Source organism: Emydura macquarii, unplaced genomic scaffold (genome assembly GCF_026122565.2).
Source record: "Emydura macquarii macquarii isolate MOO-44397 ecotype Brisbane River unplaced genomic scaffold, CSIRO-AGI_Emac_v2 contig_2531, whole genome shotgun sequence".
NCBI classification, from domain to species: Eukaryota; Metazoa; Chordata; order Testudines; family Chelidae; genus Emydura; species Emydura macquarii.
In genome coordinates, this window is record NW_027132668.1 from 3604620 (window position 1) to 3626800 (window position 22181).

Here is a 22181-nt window from a genome sequence, read left to right on the forward strand (position 1 = left end):
GCCTGTCCCAGAAGGTGCAGCAATTGATTCAGGACCTCCCTTTTGATGGTCAGACCTATTCTCCGATCAGACCAATGTGAAGCTGCACGGTCTGAAGGACTCCAGGGCCACGCTTCGCTCCCTGGGCCTGTACACACCCCAGTTTTCCAGGTGGCAGTCATGGCCCCAGGTGCAGCAGCAACCAAGGCCTCCACCTAGGCCCTTTCAACCCTACAGAAATAGGGGGTTTAGAAGATGAAATCAGCCCCCTAGCTCGTCTTCAGTGCCCCAGCAGGTGCCCCCTAGGGGGTCGGGCAATCGGAGGAGGCAGTTTTGATGGTGCACCCGAGGGTGGCGTCCCTACTTCTCCCCTGGATCCACCCCGCCCCTTCCTAAACAGGTTAAGGCCCTTCTATGCCAAATGGGCAAACATCACGTTGGACCGTTGGGTCCTTGGGATAGTCTGAGGAGGTTACTCCCTATAGTTTACGCCTAACCCCCCCCCCCCCAACCCCGCCCCCTCTGTCCCTCTTGAGGGACCCCTCTCATGAGCAACTCCTCTTGCAGGAGGTGGACACCCTCCTCAACATAAGTGCGGTGGAAATGGTCCCTCAAGGCAGAAGGGTTCTATTCGAGGTACTTCCTCATCGCCAAGGCAAAGAGGGGTCTGAGTCCCATATTAGACCTGCATCATCTAAACAAATATGTCAAACGACTCAGGTTTTGCATGGTTCCTCTAGCCTCCATAATTCCTTCCCTGGATCCAGGAGACTGGTATGCTGCCCTCGATCTCAGTACGCATACTTTCATGTGTCTATCCTCCCCAGCCACAGGCACTTTCTTAACTTCACAGTGGCTGGCTCCCACTTCCAATTTACAGCCCTACCCTTTGGCCTCTCTTCGACTCCAAGGATGTTCACCAAATGCATGGCAGTAGTGGCTGCCCACTTGAGACGAAAGGGTGTGCAAATTTTTCCTTACCTGGACGATTGGCTGATCAGGGGCCGGTCCAGGTCCCAAATGCAGGAAAGCATGACCCTCACTTGCTCCATGTGCAGCAGGCTGGGACTACTCGTAAACGAACAGAAGTCCACACTAACCCCAGTGCAATGAATAGAGTTCATTGGGGCTACCCTGGATGCTTCCCAGGCCAGAGCCTTCCTGCCTCAGCCACGTTTCGAGGCGATGTTCTCTATCATCTCCCAGCTGCTCCGATGTCCCACAACAACAGCCAGGCACTGCCTACAGCTGTTAGGCCACATAGCAGCCTATACGTACATAGTGAGATTAGCTCGCCTGAGGCTCAGACCACGTCAGGCGTTGTTGGTCTCGGTATATGAGCCGAGCAGACACCCACTGAATCAGATGGTCACAGTTCCTCCACCCATCCTAGTCTTCCTAAGCTGGTGGAGGTCTCCCAGGGCAGTGTTGAAGGGCGTTCCATTCAGGGAACTGGTCCTGTCGGTCACCCTAATTTCCGACGCCTCGGATGTGGGATGGGGAGCCCACATCAGCGCCAACCTAAGCATTCAGGGGCTCTAGTAGGGGGAGGAGAGGCACCTGCACATCAACATGAAGGAGCTGAGGGCCATTCGCTTAGCGTGCAGGGTGTTCCTCCAATTCCTGACAGGCAGAGTGGTGCAGGTGCTGACGGACAACACCTCAGCTATGTTTTATATAAAGAGGCAGGGGGGAGTGCGTTCCTCGGCTCCCTGTGAGGAAGCTACCTGTCTGTGGGACTTTGCCGTGAGGCACGATTTTCACTTGACTGCCTCTCACCTCCCGGGAGTGAGGAACTACGAGGAAGATCGCCTCAGCATGTCGTTTCTACTCTTCCACGACTGGTCATTGCACCCGGGGGTAGTGACTACGATCTTCCAGATGTGGGGTGTTCCCCAACTGGACCTATTTGCGTTGGCCTGGAACACGAAGTGCCCGAGGTTCTGCTTGTTCCGAGGTCGCAAGACTGGGTCGATTTCCAACACGTTCCTCATCAACTGGACAGGGACCTTCATGTACATGTTCCCTCCCATTCTGCTCCTGCCCAAAGTCCTGCTGAAAATAAAGAGGGACAGGGCAGACGTCATACTCATCGCTCCAGCCAGGCTGAGACAGCACTGGTTCAGCATGCTGCTGGACCTTTCGATCGCCCCGCCCATGGAGCTCCCAAGGCGGCACGACATTCTCTCCCAGGACCGTGGTCTCCTGTTCCACCCGGACCTGGATTCCCTGCACCTGACGGCCTGGAGTCTCTGTGGCTGACGGAGGGAGAGAGAATTTGCTCGATGCAGGTCCAACAAGTCCTGCTGGGCAGCAGAAAACCTTCTTCACAGGTCGTGTATCGGACTAAGTGGTTTACCTCTTGGGCAGAGTCCCGGGGCATTCTGCCCAGCATCTCGCCTATACAGGCGATCCTGGAGTAACTACTCCAGCTAAAGCTCCAGGGTCTGGTGCTGGCCTTGTTGAAGGTTCACCAGGCGGCAATTTCGGCCTTCCATCAGCTGCTAGAAGGGAGATCCCTGTTCTCCCATCCCATAACGGTCAGGTTCCTCAAGAGGGTGGAGAGGCTTTATCCGCAGGTCCATGACACGGTGCCTCCCTGGGATCTCAGCCTGGTCTTCTCGAGACTCAAGGGGCCCCCCTTTGAACCCATGACTTCATGCTTTCATGGAAGGTAGCCTTCCTGGTGGCCATTACCTCGGCTAGGAGGGTCTCTGAGATTAGGGCTTTGACCTCGGAGCCCCCTTATCCAGTATTTTATAAGGATAAGGGACAGTTGAGGCCACATCCAACCTTCCTGCCCAAGGCAGTTTCCCAATTTCATTGTAACCAAGATATTTTTCTCCCCGTGTTTTTTCCCAAACCACACGGTTCGAAGGAGGAGAGGAGATGGTATTCACTAGACTTGAGACGAGTCCTGGCCTTCTACATCGAGCATACAAAGCCGTTCCGGAGATCGACGCAGCTCTTTGTCACAGTGGCTGACCGGATGAAAGACTCACCTGTCTCCACCCAACGCATCTCCTTGTGGATTACATCATGCATCAAGTTCTACTACGAGCAGGTGAGGGTGCCTTTTCCGGGAACCATCACAGCACACTCAACCAGAGCTCAAGCTTCGTCTACAGCCTTCCTGGAGAGAGTGCCTCTGCAGGACATCTGCAAAGCTGCCACCTGATCGTTGGTGCACACCTTCACATTCCACTATGCCATCGTCCAGCAGGCAAGAGAGGATGCGGGATTCAACAGAGCCGTGCTGAGGGCAGCTCACCGTTAAGTCCTACCCACCTCCAAAGGTATTGCTTGTTAATCACCTATATTGGAATGGACATGAGCAATCACTCGACGAGGAAAACAAGGTTACTTACCTGTAACTGTTGTTCTTCGAGATATGTTGCTCGTGTCCATTCCACAACACACACCCCCGTCCCTGCGGCCAGAGTTGGAAGAAAGAAGGGACTGAGGAGGCGTAGGTCCAGCAGTGCCTCATACCGCGATGTGCGCAGGACTCCAGGGGGCACCAGAGCTGGCCCTAGAGGGTCTGCTAAGGGGAAAAAAGTTCCAGGAACCGTGCACGGTGGCGTATACTCACCTACAGTGGAATGGACACGAGCAACACATCTCGAAGAACAGCCGTTACTGGGAAGTAACTTTTTTTTTTTTTATGGCTTTCCATTTTTTTCATATGCACAGTAAGCCATTCTGAGAAAAACATTCCAGAAAATAGGAACTCTCAAATCACTAGAAATGCACATACATGGAATTTCCATAGATTGAAGGGATTTGGCATTTCCAAAAATTCTCAGGAAGACCCTTCTTTTTTCTGCAGATTTGAAAATGCCTTTTTAAAAAAAAAAATGTTTCTAATGATTTTTAGTTTTGACTATAAACACACAGGCAGAGTGAAACAAGAGGTATGAACTGCACCCATTCATCTCAGTAGAGCTTCTGAGCCTAATGACTATTCGGGTCTTCATCTACACTTGTTGAATGTTATCTGAAGCAATTTTAATTACAGTTTGAAATCACTTCAGACTAAGACCAGTCTACAATAAATTTACAATTGTATCTCCCCTCTTACATTCCTTACAGCAAATCTCATCCCATTTGTCTTTGCACATAGCAAAGGATTCTAGTACTATCTGCTAATCTTCTCCATAAACTAGGGTGCAGTGAGTAAGGCATTCCAAATCCTGGTGGTGCTCTCATAATCTCACTTCAAGATTTTATGGGCTCCAGAATCCAGTTTGCTCTTAACTCTGTAGAGAGGTGGATAGGTGTCCCAGATGCCTCAGTGCATCTGCTTTCTCATCAGATATGAAGATGGTACTATATGCCTATACAGGAGATGAGAAGAAGCTCTAGGGCTGGAAGTCAAGCGAACACCCTCCCCACATATATAAAAGGGCTGCCAATCCAGCCCCCTTCCTAATTGTCAAGTGCTATCTAAGTCAGGTGTCTCAATGGCTAAAAACCTCTTGTTCATTCCCATCTTAACTCCTTCCACTTCCAAAAGTCTTAGACTGATCATCATTTCACCTCCAAAAGTCTTGGGCTGCTCATAGGAACCCATTTCTCATGCCCTCTATTCTTTTTCAGCAATGGAACAGTCCCCATAGGGCATGTCTACCCTGCAAAGAAAACCCCACAGCATTGAGTCTCAGAGCCCAGGTGAATTGACTTGGGCTCTTGGGACTCAGGCTGCAAGGCTACAGCAGTGTAGATGTTTCTGTCAGGCCAAAGCCTGGGCTCTGAAACCCAGTGAGGGTGGAGGGTCTTGGAATCCAGGCTCCAGTCCAAGCAGGAACGTCTACACTGTTATTTTTAGACCTGCAGCCTGAGCCCTATGTGTCAGTTGACCCAAGCTCTGAGACTTGGTTCCAGGGGTTTTCCTTTGCAGTGTAGACCCTCAGTCACCCAATCTTCTATGAAGAAATCGGGCCCAGAGAAGAGCCTAAGTTTTCTTGCTTCTACCTGACATCTCTACCTCTCAGATGAACCTAACATCATCCAACCCTACTCTGAATGTTTTTCATGATGAGTTACTGCCTTTTGTAATCTGTTAATCCTGATCCTAACTGAACTACAAGAGTTGCTACCGAGTAACATGAGATGCTTCCTCTTTGAGTAGCACTTTCCATACCTTGCTAGCCTACAAAGTGAGAGACTAGGCCAGGTAATCGAACCAAGGTATCTCACAAGGTATTGGGATGTAGCGGCAGCTTACGTCAGTCTTATAGATATTTTGAATAATGATTCCTGTCTTTTAAGACCTCAGATGTTAAAATATAGAAATAGAGACGCATAAATGTTACAGATTGGGAGAAAATTCTGCACAGATTTAATCAAACTTGTTTGATTTCTGTTGTGCCTACCTAAAATTTAAAAGTTACTGGAAGGCTTATTGCTACAGTTCAGCCTGGTCTGTTCTGTTTGTAAAACTTTGTTATCTTGACTTCAGGGGTTCTATACACTTGTGTTGCTGTTCCAGAAATATTTATTTTGCTCATTACATTAATATAAACCTCAGCACCAGCCTGTATCACAGATTCCTTTTAAACTGATTCAACAACCATTTATTTAAGTTCTGTGTGCAACTACTTTAGAAAATCAATAAACCTACAGTTAACTTATTCTGGTACTTTTAAATATCTATACATTTTTATTGCAACCCTACTGGGGATGTATATTTATAGATAAAGAAACTATTTTAAAATCTTGATTGGGTGCTTACTACTGCAAGGAAGTTCTTTATATTTAAGTGTTAAATGGTATTGAGTGTTGCATCAATATCTTTGTTCAATTATCTCAAATTATGATATTACCTATTTTAAGAATTAGCACTTCATAGAGTGATTATTACTAAAAACTCAGAGGCTTTTCTACATTTTCTCTGTTTCGCTGTTTTAATTTTTGTATTTTTGTAAAAGAGTATATAAAATGTAAAAATGTAATCTTTACCACTCCACAGTAGTTGCAGGACTATAATATCTTGTGTTCTAAGTGTAGGAAGATATTGCTGATGCTGCAGATAGCCTGGGCTGTGAATTTTGAGGTTTTTATTAGCACCCATTGTATTTCATAAAATAATTGAAGCAAGTACACCGTGCTTGTCCATGAGGCTTTTGATCTCAGCGCTTGCTAGTGGAAATGGGTTCTTTGGAACTTGCAGTACTTAGCTGTAGTGCCACCACTTGTGTTTTTTTATAAATATCACTTGTTGCTCAAAGTCTTCATTCATTTTACTTGGAATTAAGTTTCTGTAACTCAAAGCATTTGATACTGCTTTTTAGCATGAAAACTAAACTTGTGGATGACTTCATCATAAAGCTAGATTCTTGGAGAAAATCATTAAGATTGAGAGTGCATATGAATAACCTAAGCACTTAAAAAGAATTAGAAGAAAAAAACCCAGGAAATTAGAGTTAAAGGTAACCCTAAAATTTGAAAGTGTGGAAATCATAGTTATGACAACTAAACAGCTTAAACTTTACTCCTGTGGGTGTACTCTGAGAGGTAAGGAGAAGGGACTCTGACTGAGACCATCCACTGCTCTTGTTGAACCAGTGTTAACTATGTGGGAATTTTTTACATAATTGTCCTTATGTAGATGAGGCTTAAGTAGAAGTTTTACTAAATGTGTAATAAATCAATTAATGGGAGTTAAAAACTACATGGGTATCCTCGGTCTCCCATTTTATCTGTGCAAGGAATCTCTAGATAAACATAGAGTATTCCAACAAACAAAATGGCTGAAATCTGTGTATATAGTAACACTGAAATTGAAATAGTTTTGAATCCTTAAACCCTTGAAATATTGTTTTTTGCATATATCGATATGTAACCTAAACTTTGAACAGGTTCATTATTACACATATTTGGCAATGCACCCATGACAAAAATGAACTTGCAATAGTATATGCATGGCTTGCTGAGTTTTTGATAGACTAGTATTTTAGAAAAGGAGACTTGTTTATGCACTTCCCCAAGTGCAAGGAAGCCTTTATCTCAGTAGGGGCCTTCAATGCTACTGTAATACAAATATAATAAGTGATATTGCCAAGATTAATAGAGTTGAATGGCAATAAACTTTTTTGGACTACCCTATATAAATACTTATATTTTCTAAAAGGCAGTTCAAAGTTCAAGCAAGTGATTGTGTTTTTTGTGTGTGTGTGTGTGTGTGTGTGTGTGTGTGTGTGTGTGTGTGTGTGTGTGTGTGTGTATTAGGGCTGTCAATCGCAGTTAATGCATGCGATTAATGCAAAACAAATTAACTAGATTTAAAAAATAGTTGTGATTAATCGCACTGTAAACAAGATAAACAAAAGAAATAGTATTTTTCAATTCTCCTCATACAGGTCCACTCAGTCCTACTTCTTGTTCAGCCAATCACTAAGACAAACAAGTTTGTTTACATTTACGGGAGATAATGCTGCCCTCTTCTTATTTACAATGTCACCTGAAAGTGAGAACAGGTGTTTGTGTGGCATTATTGTAGCCAGCGTTGCATAATATTTACATGCCAGATATGCTAAACATTCATATGCCCCCTCATTCTTCTACATGTAGTCTAAGTTTTACATTGTTTTGGTTTTGAGTGCAGTTATGTAAAAAATAATAATAATAATAATTTTATATTTGTAAGTTGCACTTTCACGATAAAGAGGTTGCACTACAGTACTTGTATGAAATGAATTGAAAAATGTTATTTTTATCTTTTACAGTACAAATATTTGTAATAAAAAGAATATGAAGTGAGCACTGTACACTTAGTATTCTATGTTGTAATTAAAATCAATATATTTGAAAACATAGAAAAATATCCAGAATATTAATAATACATTTAAATTGGTATTCTGTTATTGTTTAACGGTGCGATTAAAACTGCAATTAATCACAACTTTTTTTTTAATCTCACGATTAATTGCGATTATTTTTTTTAATAATTTAACAGCTCTTTAATATAGACTTATAGACTATGAGGTCAGAAGGGACCATTATGATCATCTAGTCTGACCTCTTGCACAAAGCAGGCCACAGAACTTCATCCATCCACTCCTGTAATAGACCCCTAACCTAAGACTTAGTTATTGAAGTCTTCAAATAATGGTACAGAGAAGTCACCAGCAAGTGACCCTTGCCCCATGCTGCAGAGGAAGGTAAAAAAACCCGAGGGCCTATGCCAGTTTGCTCTGGGGGGAATACCCTCCCAACCCCAAATATGGTGATCAGCTAAACCCTGAGCATGTGGGCAAGACTCAGCAACCAGACCCCCAGAAAGAATTCTCTGTACCAACTCGGAACCCACCCCATCTAACATTCCATTACAGGCCATTGGGTATGTTTACCGCTAGTAGTCAAAGATCAGTCAATTGTCAAATTAGTCTGTCCCATCATACCATCCCCTCCATAAATTTATCAAGCTCAGTCTTGAAGCCAGCTAGGTTTCTTGCCCCCACTGTTCCCCTTGGAAGGTTGTTCTAGAACTTCACTCCTCTGATGGTTAGAAAACTTCATCTAATTTCAAGTCTAAACTTCCTGATGGCCAGTTTATATCCATTTGTTCTTGTGTCCACATTGGTGCTGAACTGAAATAACTCCTCTCTTTCCCTGGTATTTATCCCTCTGATGTATTTATAGAGAGCAATCATATCTCCCCTCAGCCTTCTTTTGGTTAGGCTAAACAAGCCAAGCTCTTTGAGTCTACTCTCGTAAGGCAGGTTTTCCATTCCTCAGATCATCCTAGTAGCCCTTCTCTGCACCTTTTCCAGTTTGAATTCATCTTTCTTAACATGAAAGACCAGAACTGCATACAGTATTCCAGATGAGGTCTGACCAACGCCTTGTATAATGGTACTAACACCTCCCTATCTCTACTGGAAATACCTCGCCTGATGCATCCTAGGACCACATTAGCTTTTTTCACGGCCACATCACACTGGTGGCTCATAGTCATCTTGTGATCAGCCAATATGCCCAAATCGTTTTTAATGTTGAGAATCATTTAGGCACCAATCTTTCAGACAGTTATGCACATGTTTAGCCTCATTGAAGTGAGTGCAGGATCAGGGTCTTGTATATATTTTGAACCTACAGTGTACTTTTAACATTTGTTAAATACTTTAGCCATTTTTACAATCACCCCTATATCTTTTTTGTACTCTTCAGGGTGTTTGGATAATACACATACATCGATAAGTAATATTTGAATGTTTTGTTATTTAAAACCATATAAACAATAAAATATATATTGTTTAATTAAAATACCCTTTTATACATATTTCTGTATATGTTAGGAAATCTATGGGAAACAGCTAGACATCGAGAAATACCAAGACAAGTTGAGAGCCCAGAGCTTACCTCCTGAGAACAGAAAACAAATGTGAGTTGATTACTTGCACTAATGTAGATACCTGTTTTCTTAAATTGCTTTAATATATTATTTTAGCACTTCTTACAATCGCTGGAGTAGAGAAGTGTCTCATATCATTATGAGAGCTTGTCCTGCAGGTGCCAAAATCCCATGATTCATGACTAATTTGTAAAAGTTGGCAGTACAGTAAACATCTGTCATAAGACCAATCATTTCTGATCATAATTCCTACTTAAGGATAGGTGACTCAACGCACAAGGAATCTACAGTAGAACCTCAGAGTCACGAACGCCTCGGGAATGGAGGTTGTTAACTCTGAAATGTTTGTAACTCTGAACAAAACGTTATGGTTGTTCTTTCAAAAGTTTACAACTGAACATTGACTTAATACAGCTTTGAAACTGTACCATGCAGAAGAAAAATGCTGCTTTCCCTTTATTTTTTGTTTAGTAGTTTACTGTACTGTATTTACTTTTTTAACTTTTTTTGGTCTCTGCTGCTGCCTGATTGCATACTTCCAATTCCAAATGAGGTGTGTGGTTGACCAATCAGTTTGTAACTCTGGTGTTCATAACTCTGAGATTATTATTATTATTATGAAGTTCCTTATTGTGTTTATATTAACCATTCCATTTTTAACATCCTCCTCTTTCTTTTCCCAGTGCAAACATATCTGAGTAGTTTTCCTTTCTCTTCCCCTTTTTATTCTTTCTCTTCCAAAAGGGAAAAGAATAGGAACAAATTCCCTGTCTTCTTTCTTAGCTTCTTTGTTTATCACTTAACTGAAATGAGAAGAGGATGCAGTATATTAACAGTATTTAAAACTTCTTGTTGGGTGAAGGTGTTTGGGGGGTTTTTCACAGAAGGTTTCAAAGTAGATGGTTCTGTATTCAATGCCATTTTCCTTATGGATTTTACTGACTGGGTTACTGGTCACTCATTTCTATTGAAGGTCATCGGAGAATTCCTGGACGACCATAATGGTGGTTTGCGTGTTAATAAGTCTTTTTAATGGCTGCAGTCAGGGTTGCTTGTCAGTCTTTGAAATTAGTCAATATTATAAAGCCTGGATGCAGTTTCCTTCCTTTGAGGAATCCAGGAACTAGGATGCAGTAGCCTAGTTGTGTTTTGAGAATTTTTTTAGTAATTCCTCCATAGACGGAGTCAGGATTCAGAAAAGGTTGTATGGTTGGAGATGTTCCATTGATTCAGAGAGACCAAGGAATCTGTGGCATATTCTTGCTGTCCACTCCTTTTTCTTCCAGTTAAATGGTTGATTTTTCAGGACTGCAGTTCTTTCATCATTATCCTGCAGTGTGTCCTCAGACCAGCATTATGCAGTGTTCCAATTTCCCATAATGATGATCTGCCATGTTTCTATTTTAGCCGTTAGTTTTTTGTGTTGATTTTTTTTCTGCGTAACATTCAATGAAAGTTGCATAGCATCCTTTATTTTGTTTTGTCACTGTGGTTTGGGGTTATAACCACTTCAGTGTACGTTGCTATGCTTTCCTATTTTGGTAGCTGGGACAGTCATGTTAATGTGAGATTATTTTTTGTCTTCAGCAGTGGTACATCAGTTTTTATCTTTGTTTCTTAGTTGGCTGATGTCCACGTTCCTTCATGATTAAAGAGAGTTTCTATAGTGTGTAGAGTTTATTCATCATATCTTTTGAGGATAGCCTTTTAGGATATGTCTACACTGCATTTTGGAGTCTTCAGCAGTGAGCCTTGCTGTGTAAACAGCACTTTGAAATTGCTGCTTGGGGCTGAAGTTCCAGCCCAAAGCACAACTTCAAAGTGCTGTCTACACAGCTATTTTTAGAGCACTAGTACGAGTCCCTGCTAGCCCAAGTCCGTTGACCCTGGAGATTCATTCCCACTAGTTCCAAAATGCAGTTTAGACATATCCTTTGTTTTTGAGCAAGCAAAGAGAGAATTGGATTGGAGTTCATAGTGGATGCTTCTGAAAAATAATCTGATATAACATGACTCCTTCCAAAACTTATCCAATTAATTTGCTCATATGAAAAAATATGATGGTCAAAACTGAAAAAAACTATATTTCTTTCATATTCTAAAAACCAAGTAGCTGGAGGGATTTTTTCAAGTTTTCCAAAAACATATGTACCTTTCCCACTGGGACAAGAATAGATCGTTTAACTCTAAAATGAAGAAATACTTTTTTCAGTGAACTGAGCATCTGAAAACAAGGGGCAGTTATGCAGACATTTTGCAATCTTAACTACAGGGTTAGGCCCTGATCCTGAAGAGACTTAAGCGCACACCTATCTTTACACATATGAATAATGCCATTGACTTCATTGGAGCTACTCATCTGTAAAGTTAAGCATGTATTGAAATTTTGCAGGATCAGGACTTTAGCTGCCAAAACAGTAATATTGTGAGGCTATGGTAGTTGAGGTCGTTTTAGGCCCTGATTCAGGAAAGCTCTTAAACACGTGCTAAAGGTAAATGTATGCTTAAGTGTAGCCCTAAATAGGGATGCTTCCTGGAATTGGGACATTTAATTGTTCCACTAAAAATATTAATTAACATTTATTGCTTCTAACAAATTACAAAAGCAAAAAAAAAAAAAAAAAAAAAATAGAGTCAAGGTTTCCTCCTTAGGCCACCTTGTAGTCTCACCCCAATTACATATGTGGTATACTGTCCCATCAGTCAATGTTTGGACACTTTTTTTATATAATACCTACATGAAAAGGGCATATTTGGCACAATGCTTTGAATTTCCTTTCTTTTATTGGTTTAACTTGAGTCAGACCTTAAGGCTGTCTCTCTACACCAGACTATTTTCTTTAAAATTTCCACCATTGTTACCGCTGGTGCACTTCCTTCGTTGATAGTGACAGTGGGAGTGCTGATACAGAGCCCAGCACTGACATGTTGTCTAAGCTAACTCAGAGTAGGTCTAGATGACATGGTGGCTAAAACGCCACTGGCTACTAGTTTCCTTCTATCTGAGCACTCCCACCACTGCTGCCAGCAGCAGAGCTGCCCCAATGATTAACAGGTTAAGATCTAGAAACGGCCTTATTGTTGTTTTTAATCTAGTTTTGTGTGCATTTAGTTTTGCTGAAATCTTGTGGGCCAAGTTTTTTAGAACGTAGTTGTAAATCTGTGGGAAATGAACTTCTCGTGGAACTGCTGATTGGCTTTTAACTTCAGTAGCAATAATGAGTGATGCTTAAGTAACATTCATAATTAACTCTTGATGCAGTGAATTTAATAAGTGTAGTTACCATTCCTTTCATAAGAAAGCTTTCATAACCAACTTAAACATTATAAATCACATTCACATAGTGAATATTATACTGTTTTGCAGTAGAAAAATACATTTCTGAACCAAGACCGACTGTATGTGTGGTCCTTTGTGATATAACTCTAATTGCATGGTTAATTAAAAAGAGAATATATGTGATATTTTAAACAGAAACCTGATTGGCAGCAGATGGCTGATTAAGGAGGAATTGGAAGAAATGTTAGTGGAAAAACTGTCAGATCATGATGTGAGTAATTAATCTTTTTAATTTAAGGGACCTGTATCTTAAAAATACAGACTCTGACTGCATTTAGGATCCTGAAAAAGTATATCTTGGAGGCAGATGCTTCTAAAATGTTTAATTCTTTTTTTTAAGTGTCATCTGTTTTCCCCCCTTCTCCCCAACTAAATGTTTTTCATATTGGCGTGTTATCTCTGTCCTCAAAAGCGGCCTGAGTAGTCTTATTTATCCTTATGCACACTAGGAAAATATAAAAATACCCCACCATTGCTAACATGGTCCATTTCCATCAGTGGTGACGATATTGGGAGCCCTTGTGTAGATGTGCCATCACTGTGTCATATAACCCTGCTCACAAAAGATGTAATCAACACAGTGCTTAAAACCTCATTGACATTGAGTAGGGCTCATCTACAGGTTTCCCAGTGTTACAGTGCTATAGGTGAAATTGAACTGGTGGAAGTGATGGTGGGAGATTTTTGCAAAATTTTCCTAGTATAAACAATTTATCTGCAATATTCTTGAGTCATCTGAAGTTGATTCTGAAGAACTCTGCATCTGGCACTTTACTACATGCATCTCTAAGATCAAGTCCGGTAACTCACTACTGCAGCTGATTTCCGTGGGTGAGGAATAACGCTGATATTTTACTGAACTGAGGTCTTCCAAATAAGAACAGGGGCCCAAAAATGCACATCCCAGTCAGCCTGTATGATCCTCTGAGTTATGGTTTATCAATGGAACCTTAATTTCCCAGTGGAATTTGAAGTTTGAGTTGGGCAGCATCAGACAGGGTTAACAAACTTTGTCTAAGCATTCTAGAAATTTTATCCTCTACATCCTTCATTACTGTGTATTCCACTATCCCTGAGAGATTCAGACAACAGACCATCTCGCTAGTAATGAAAGGAGGTCCTCAATTTCAGTATCTCTTGTAATACTATGATGGTCAGTATGGATTTTTCTGTTTATTTTCCCAAAGCCCTGGAAATTGTTTTGCATTCACAAGCATACCCAGACAGTTTAGTGCTCCTCACAGCTTGCCTTTCTACCATACCTCACACTTCTGTAAAATATCAGTGGGCTAGAAAATACCATACTAGGTATTTATTCACAGTGGCCTGTGAATAAATACAAAAAAACACAAAGGCTCAGCCTCTGGAAACAAACTAAAATGTTTGCATGTATTGAGTTCTTTAAATATTAGCTGTACTCTTTTGCCTGCTCCATTTATCTTACATTTTGTTGTTGCAGCAAAGCTTTCTGTGGTGCTTGCATTAAGGGTACTAAGCAAAATGGAAACAATTGATTTTTTTATGTGCTCTGCAAGTGAGAACTGTTGGTGGTTTTCCTCATTTACAGCTTCCACAATTTTGAATTTTTTTTTTCACTTTTAAAGGCATTTAGCCCATACGTGTTATGTTAATGTACATTTTTTTTCTAAAAAGCCGTGCCTCAGAAATATACATTAGAACATTGGACTGAAATATAACATTTCATTTTTCTCTGAGTGATATCAGAATATCTACTGATATTGTTAATTTACTTATAAGAAAATAGCCCACTGCAGAAGATGCTGGAAATGCAGCGTGGGTTAAAAAAAAAAAACCTATCAAAAGCAATTTTTAAAATACCCTGTAAGTAGGAAAAAATGTAAAAATGTTTTTATACACAATGACGTCCTTATATTTCTTTGTTACTGGTGGTCCAAAACTCCTGCAAGTAATGCTTTGTAGTAACCATCCCAGCTTTCAGCACAAAGGGGTTAATGCTGAGGTGTTTACTTTCTAATCACATGTTCAAGAACTAGGAAAAAAAGCACACAGGAGCAAAGGATAATTTATTTCAAGAGGTTGCCCTTTAAGTCAAGTATCTCTTGAATTTTTAAATAGCTTGATTGTTCAGTTTTAAAGGAAATCATAAACATTAAAGTAACTCAGCTTGAACAGCCAAAGAGATATGTTTCCAGTATGTATTATGAAATATAATCATGTAAGAGGTGCAGTTTAGTAAAATAAAATTATTTCTATTTCTGTATAGATACTGACTTACCTAGAAATGAGTTGAAAAAGCTTTTCCTCCTCTATTCTAATAAAAATAAAGTTGGATTCAGATCCAAGGCCTAGTAAAAGTTTTCTTTTAAAATTGAGATGAACTTCATTCTAATATAATAATCCTGTATTACAAAGAAGTTGGTTATACTTCGAATTCAATATTCATTGTTGCCTGAAGAAAGGATTAGGTATCTTTAGTCACACAGAAAATGATGCATTTGCATGCTGTTTTTGAAGCAGCATGTGTATGCAAAAGTGTCATCTTGTCAAAAATCATCAATAAAAGCAAAGTAGGAAAGATCAAGTATATAAAAATAGAAAGTTTTAGCAAATGCAATTACACTTGCATCTCTTAATGAATTTTTATTGTCTACAGTATTCGATATGTATTCGGCTGCTAGAAAGATTAGTGATGTTGCCATGTTGTGACATCGAAGAAGAGTATGTGCTAAAGTTTCGCAAAGAACTAGCTTTACAATTGAACATGGTGGTGATTGAGCCCCTGCAATATGATGAGCAAGGAGTGGCCTTCAGCACCGGGGAAGGTAATAATTTCAAGATGTCTATCTGGTTGGAGTGGTGAAGGTCTCCAGTTGAGACTCAGAATTTATGACTTTTTTGGGGTTTTTTTTGTTAACCCCAACATTTACTCAGCAAAGTCTTCTGTTGATTGGTACATTTCTTCATTTCATACATTTGAATTAATATTGTACAGTTAGGGTTCGATGTCTTGATGGAAGTGTATGGCCCATATTCCATTATCTAATGATCCATAATGATCTACAGTAGTGCCTTCAAAATAATAGTAAATCACTAAGTTGTTGAAATTAGTAGACATGGGCACTCTGCATTCCTTAAGAAAAGGCATTATAGCCAAGTTTTGTAAGTTCAATAACTCTTATCTTTATTTTCCCTTTAAATAAACAAAAACACAATTCTATTTCACAGGCTGCTAGGTTTCAAAATTCATTTATCAAACAACCTTTTAAACATTACCAGAGCTCAGAGTTGTAAACCAGACTATTTCTTCTGAGCTGAGAGTTTGTATGTCATATTTTAGCTTAAAGCTAATGTTTTCACGGAGATCTAAAACTCTGTAGATAGCAGTTTATGATAAAACCTTACTAAATGTGGACAAAAAATATAGCAGCACTGTTCATATCAATATAATTAAATCGTACGTACACATTCATATGAACATTCTTTATTAAACTGATGCTCTGTTGTACATTTTTTAACAAGGTACCTTAATTTTTTTTCACCAAATGTTTTTTATTATTAGCTCCTGCAATGGTGCTTCATATGAGACGGTAGATATGGAACATGCATAAGTGCAACAAACTGCTTTAGTTCTTCATGTGTCATTACCACATTAAATCATCTTTCTCTGTTACTCTGTAGTGTTCAGAATATTGCTTTTCAGCTTCTAAAGTAAAACTGCTCAAAGTTGTACTATATAAGATATACTGACCGTTTTGTCCTTTTTCTCTCTTTTCCATGAACATTAACAAAAGGATAAAATCTATTCAGTGCAGTAGCATGCTGAATGTTACTTATATTTACCCCCCCACACACTTTTACCTCCAAAAAGGAACTCATTACTGCTGTATGAAAATATAAGATCTACTTGGCTTTTTTTTTTATTTGATATGCTGAAAATAATGAACCCACAATAAATGAGGAGTGCTTTGTTTGTTTAAGGCAAAAGAAAGACTTCAAGAGCAACCGTAGTACTTCATGACAATGGAAGCGGAAAAATTACAGTGAACGGAATAGATTATTTACGTTACTTTCCAGTGATGCAAGACAGGTGAGAGCACCATGTATCTGTTTTAACATTAACAACCTACACAGAAACCATCATGTTTAGGTATTGCATTTCAAGTATGCAATACATCAAAAAGGGCTAAGATTATTATTTTGTTGTTGTTATTATGCATATTCTTTTAACTGATTTTTTTCTTGATGTTTCTGCATGGATCTTTAAAGCTAATACTGTCTCTTGTTCCTATATAAGTGTCTGATTTATGAAAACTCAGCTTGTTTCCATTATTTCTCATGATTGTGAAAACTCAGAGTGTATGGGGCTCAGAATTAAGCTTAGCTCTCTTTCTCATCTGCCTTTTTTCTAACAGGGTTGCAAAGAATAAGAAGACTGACTATTTTGGTACTTCAGTTAGGGGATCCTCTCAGCTCAGAGTAGCTCTTGAGTTTGCTGGAATAGACTTCTGAAATATATCTGTTTCCTGAGAGCAGTCTCACTCCAGCATACATCAGTATAGTACAAACAAACAATGTAATTTAAGACACTTAATTGAAAATTTCAGACTGCATGGACTGCACACACAGTTTCAGTTCATCTTGCACTGACATGATTTCTGAAGATAAGTAAAAAAAAGTTTCCTTAGAATGAGCCAGTATGGGTTTATTTTATTCCATCTGTTTGCTATACAATTCAAACACCTTGTATATGCCAATCATCTAATTGAATAGTCCTTTCACATCTGGGTTTAATGCATTGCCAAAGCAGTACAGGGAAGCTTGCATTTCTTTAGTTTACATATGTCAGGTCATCATTTAACTGTCTCATAAATTAGCAATGTTATATATAACCTGCAATTTATAAAAATTAAATACTGTGTGTACCTTATATTTTTCCAGAGAACAGTTAATGTTTCCATTCCAGTTCCTTGATAGACTTGGAAAGCATGATATGGTCTGTACAGTCTCTGGTGGAGGTAGATCCTCACAGGTGGGAGCAATCCGTTTAGCCTCTGCAAGAGCCTTGTGTAGCTTCATCACTAAAAACGAAGTGGAATTTATGAGGCAAGGTATGAGCATAAGTAGGAAAGAATGTATCATTCCAACAGTAATACATTTACACCCTTTTCCAGTAACTATCTGACTAAGATTAATAAGATTGTTAAGGCCTGACCCTACAAACACACAAGTGAATAGTCCCATTGAAATCAGTGGGACTACTCATGTGCATAAGTGTTTGCAGGACTCAGGCTTTAGTTGTAAATAGTTTTAATAGTCAGTTTTCCTAACATCTTTCAAATGTCCTAACTGTGTTTCCTCTTTGAATATCTTCTGCTATAACCTGATCACGAGATGTTAGGCTGACAATCCTGAGAACCCCTGCTTAGGCTGCACCCCATCAGTGCAGAAACACATGTAGTAGTATATCAAGTCAGAGAAAAATCTTGAGTCCAAATGTTATGGGGAGAAAAGATTCTAAGACTGCATATTGCTTGTCAGTTTAATAAATACAGCTCTAGTATATTCTAAAGGTTCTTGTTCCAGCATTCTAGCACCAAAATGTTGGGGCTACCAGTAGATTAGTTTCCACTTGCTCTGAAGGGATGAAAAGGAGCATAAGTATAAGCAGGTTACTCGAAATAGGCCAAGTTAGAGGTTCCTCCTCTCTCCCTTATTCAGAAGGCATCATTAAAACAAACATTTACTACCCTAGGTAGCTGCAGTAACTGATAACTTCCTGTACGTAGAAGATGCCACACTATTGCAACAGTGCAGAATTAGAAACATTGAGTTTTTAAATAGACTAAGGGAAATATGTTGAAAACACTTACTGATAATGAAGGCAGCAGAATTCTAAGTAAATTTTTGTCTCTGCTGAACATGCTTTTGAATTATTTATTCATAGATTTCAAGCCCAGAAGGGATCATTTGGATCATCTAGTCAGACCTCCTGTATAACAAAGGCCATACAACTTCCCCAAAATAATTCCTAGAGCATAGCTTTTAGAAAAGCATCCAGTCTTGATTTTAAATTGTCAGTGATGGAGAATCCACCACAACCCTGATAAATTGTTCCAACGGTTAATTACCCCCATCATTAAAAATGTACGCCTTATTTCCGGTCTGAATTTGTTTAGCTTCAGCTTCCAGCCATTGGATTGTGTTATATTTTTCTCTGCTAGATCGAAGAGCACATCATTAAATATTTGTTCTCCACATAGGTACTTACAGACTGTAATCAAGTAACCCCTTACCCTTCTCTTTATTAAGCTAAATAGATTGAGTTATTTGAGTCTGTCATGAAAAGGTGTGTTTTCTAATCCTATAATCGTTCTCATGGCTCTTCTCTGAACCCTCTCCAATGTATCAACATCCTTCTTGAATTGTGAGCACCAGAACTGGACACTATTCCAGCCAAAGTTGCACCAGTGTCAAGTACAACATAGGTAGAATAACCTCTCTACTCCTACTCAAGATTCCCGTTTATATATTCCAGGATCGCATTAGCTCTTTTGGCCACAGCGTCACATTGGAAATTCATGTTCAGCTGATTATCCCCCATGACACCCAAATATTTTCCGAGTCATTGCTTTTCAAGTTAGTCCCCTATTCTTTAAGTACAGCCTACGTTCTTTTTTTCTCCATATATACATATACATTTAATCGTATTAAAATGCATATTGCTTGCTTGCGCCCAATTTTCCAAGCGATCCAGATTTCTCTTTATCAGTGAACTGTCCTCTTCATTATTTGCCACACTCCAGTTTTTGTCATCTGCAAACTTTATCAGTCATGATTTTATTAAAAGGTGTAGGACGAAGAATCGATCCTGCAGGACCCTATTGGAAACATACGAGCATAGTAATGATTCCCCATTTACAATTACATTTTGAGACCAATCAGTTAGTCAGATTTTAATCCATTTAATGTGTGCCATGTTAATTTTATATCGTCCTAGTTTTTTTTATCAAAATGTCATGCAATACCAAGTCAAATGCCTTACAGAAGTCTAAGTATTTTATGTCAATATTGCCCTTATCAACCAAGCTTGTAATTTCATCAAAAAAAGATGTCAGGTTAGTTTAACAGGATCTATTTTCCTTAAACCCAGGTTGATTTGCATTAATTACATTACTCTCCTTTAATTCTTTTATTAATCCAGTCCCGTATCACCCACTTCATTATTTTGCCAGTCTCTGTCAGGTTTACAGGCCTACAATTAGCCAGGCATCCCATTTATCCTTTTTAAAAATTGGCACATTAACTTTCTTCCAGTCTTCTGCAACTTTCCCAGTTCTCCATAACTTACTGAAAATCAACATTAATGGTCCAGTAAGCTCTTCAGCCAGCTCTTTTAAAACTCCTGGATTCATGTCATCTGAACCTGCTGATTTAAAAATGTCTAACTTTAGTAGCTGCTGTTTAATATCCTCCAGAAATGCTAATGGAATGGAAGGAGTACTATCATCACCATGTGATGAGACTATATCATTTGTTTTTGCCCAAATACTGAACAGAAATATTTCTTGAACACTTCTGACTTTTCTTTATTATTATTGATAATTCTCCCAATACCATCTAATAGTGGACCAGTATTATTGCTGGGATTTTTTTTTTGTTCCTAATATATTTTAAAACTCCTCCTGATTGTCCCTAACTCTGCTAGCCATTGATTTCGCCTTGTGTCCCTTTGCTTCCCTTATCAATTTTCTACAATTCCTAATTTCTGATTTATGTTCATTATTATCAACTTGCTCTTTCTTCCATTTGTTATATATTATATTATTTTTTTTATAGCAGCCTGCTAGGGCTCTTCCCTTTTCCCTCAATTCTTATTTGGCAGACAGAAAGCAGAAGGCCAGAGTTCAAAGTTCAGGCAATGCGATTTTTATTGGGGTTAACAAGCAAGTATAAACCACAGGTCTCCACACCTGTAAAGCTTCCTTCTTTCCCCTTTCTTGATAGGCTTAATTATACCCACCCCTGGTACCACCCCTTACAATATATGGTCATGTTCCATTTTGAAGGGTCTTGGCTCTGGGAGCTTCAGTACCACCTTTTTTTGTACCCAATGGAAGAGATAGGGAGTAAGATTATGTTCCAGCCATGGTCACCTTTTCTTTGGCTTTAGTCTTTCTTTCTTATTCCAATTCTTCTTTGCCCCTCTCAACTGGTTGCTTGACCTTGTTCTGGCATCTGTCTTGGCAGAGGTACCAACGCAGAACTGTCCTTAATTATACATCCATATATCAAACTCCCACTATATCCAGCAACACTTTCACTATACACCTTATCTTTTCTCATAGTAACAAAAAACCATTTGGCTGTAAGCCTGTCTGTTCTTTGTTTACATATGTCAGTAAAGTTTATAATACACAGACTCAATATTCAAAAACCTCAGCTCTCAAGCAGGCAAACAAACCCAAAATGCTATTTCAGACAAATAAACAGGCCTAAATACTAAATACTATACTACTACTAATCAGTAACTCTGCCCAAAAGTGAACTCAAATATTTGTACAAATAAAATGTCCTTTACATCAGTGGGGTGATTTTTATAAGATTTGTGATGTATAATATACAAAAAATCAAATACTGTAACAGTATTAAAATTCTATAGAGCTTAACTAAACTAAATTCCCTTTTGTTGGTTTCAAGCTGTATCTTTGTCCTCCTTTTCGGCCTAGATGTTCCAATTCATGTGGTATGCAAGGTCACCAATTGTTCTGAAACCCTCTTCTCTTTCTCTAACACACACACACAAACTATATTAATGAATGTTATACTTCATAAAATGACTCTCTTCCTATTTTCCTGTAGCTGGACTATTGACACCTGATCCACGTAACAGGGAACGAAAGAAGCCTGGTATGGAGGGAGCCCGCAAGAAGTTCACCTGGAAAAAACGCTAAGTCAAAATGGAGCAGATATTAAAGAAAAGTCATGTGTTTCAGCAGTTTCTTTACAATCACTGTTGTGTAAATATATCTGGTAATAAATGTTTTTGTTTCTAATTACCATGTTTTTCCTCTTTAAAATCTGTTAACAACTGACTGTAAGTTAAGATTTTTTTAAAGTCGCAAATTGTGAAATCTTTCATCTGAAAAATAAATCTAAAATTTAAGGCCAAAATAATTACTCCCAGCTGCTGTTTAGACATACCCTTAGTGATGGTCATAGCAGATGCTTACTGTGCCTGTGTGAGGGGCACATGACAGAGAGAGATGTAATATGTAGATCCTCTTCTAAGAGAATCCAGAGAGCTACAGAGTCTTCTCTGAAAATATTCCTGATGGAGAGATCAATGCATCCCTCTTTAGACCACAGAATGCCTGAGGCAGAAACTTGTAAGAACTCATCATCAAAAACTATGCCTGCTAGCTCTCCTACTTGGGAAGTAGAAAGAGTTGCTCATAAAGATCCATCCTTGTCCAGTAAAATCTCAGGGGACAGAAAAGAAAGAGCACCGAGCCCACAAAAAGAAGT

The 22181-nt window shown here is 39.3% G+C and overlaps 1 protein-coding gene across 1 annotated transcript in view; it reads left to right on the top strand.

The window, feature by feature from the left end:
- The window catches only part of MRPS9 (mitochondrial ribosomal protein S9), a 51473-nt gene extending 29764 nt beyond the window's left edge, over nt 1-21709 (top strand). Inside the window, exons 6-11 of the mRNA XM_067563589.1 lie at nt 9279-9364; nt 12810-12885; nt 15310-15478; nt 16635-16743; nt 17595-17764; nt 21516-21709. Coding sequence (XP_067419690.1) covers nt 9279-9364; nt 12810-12885; nt 15310-15478; nt 16635-16743; nt 17595-17764; nt 21516-21607 — 702 coding nt within the window. The 3' untranslated portion in view covers nt 21608-21709. The remainder of the gene's footprint in view (nt 1-9278; nt 9365-12809; nt 12886-15309; nt 15479-16634; nt 16744-17594; nt 17765-21515) is intronic.
- The last annotated feature ends 472 nt before the right edge of the window (nt 21710-22181 follow it).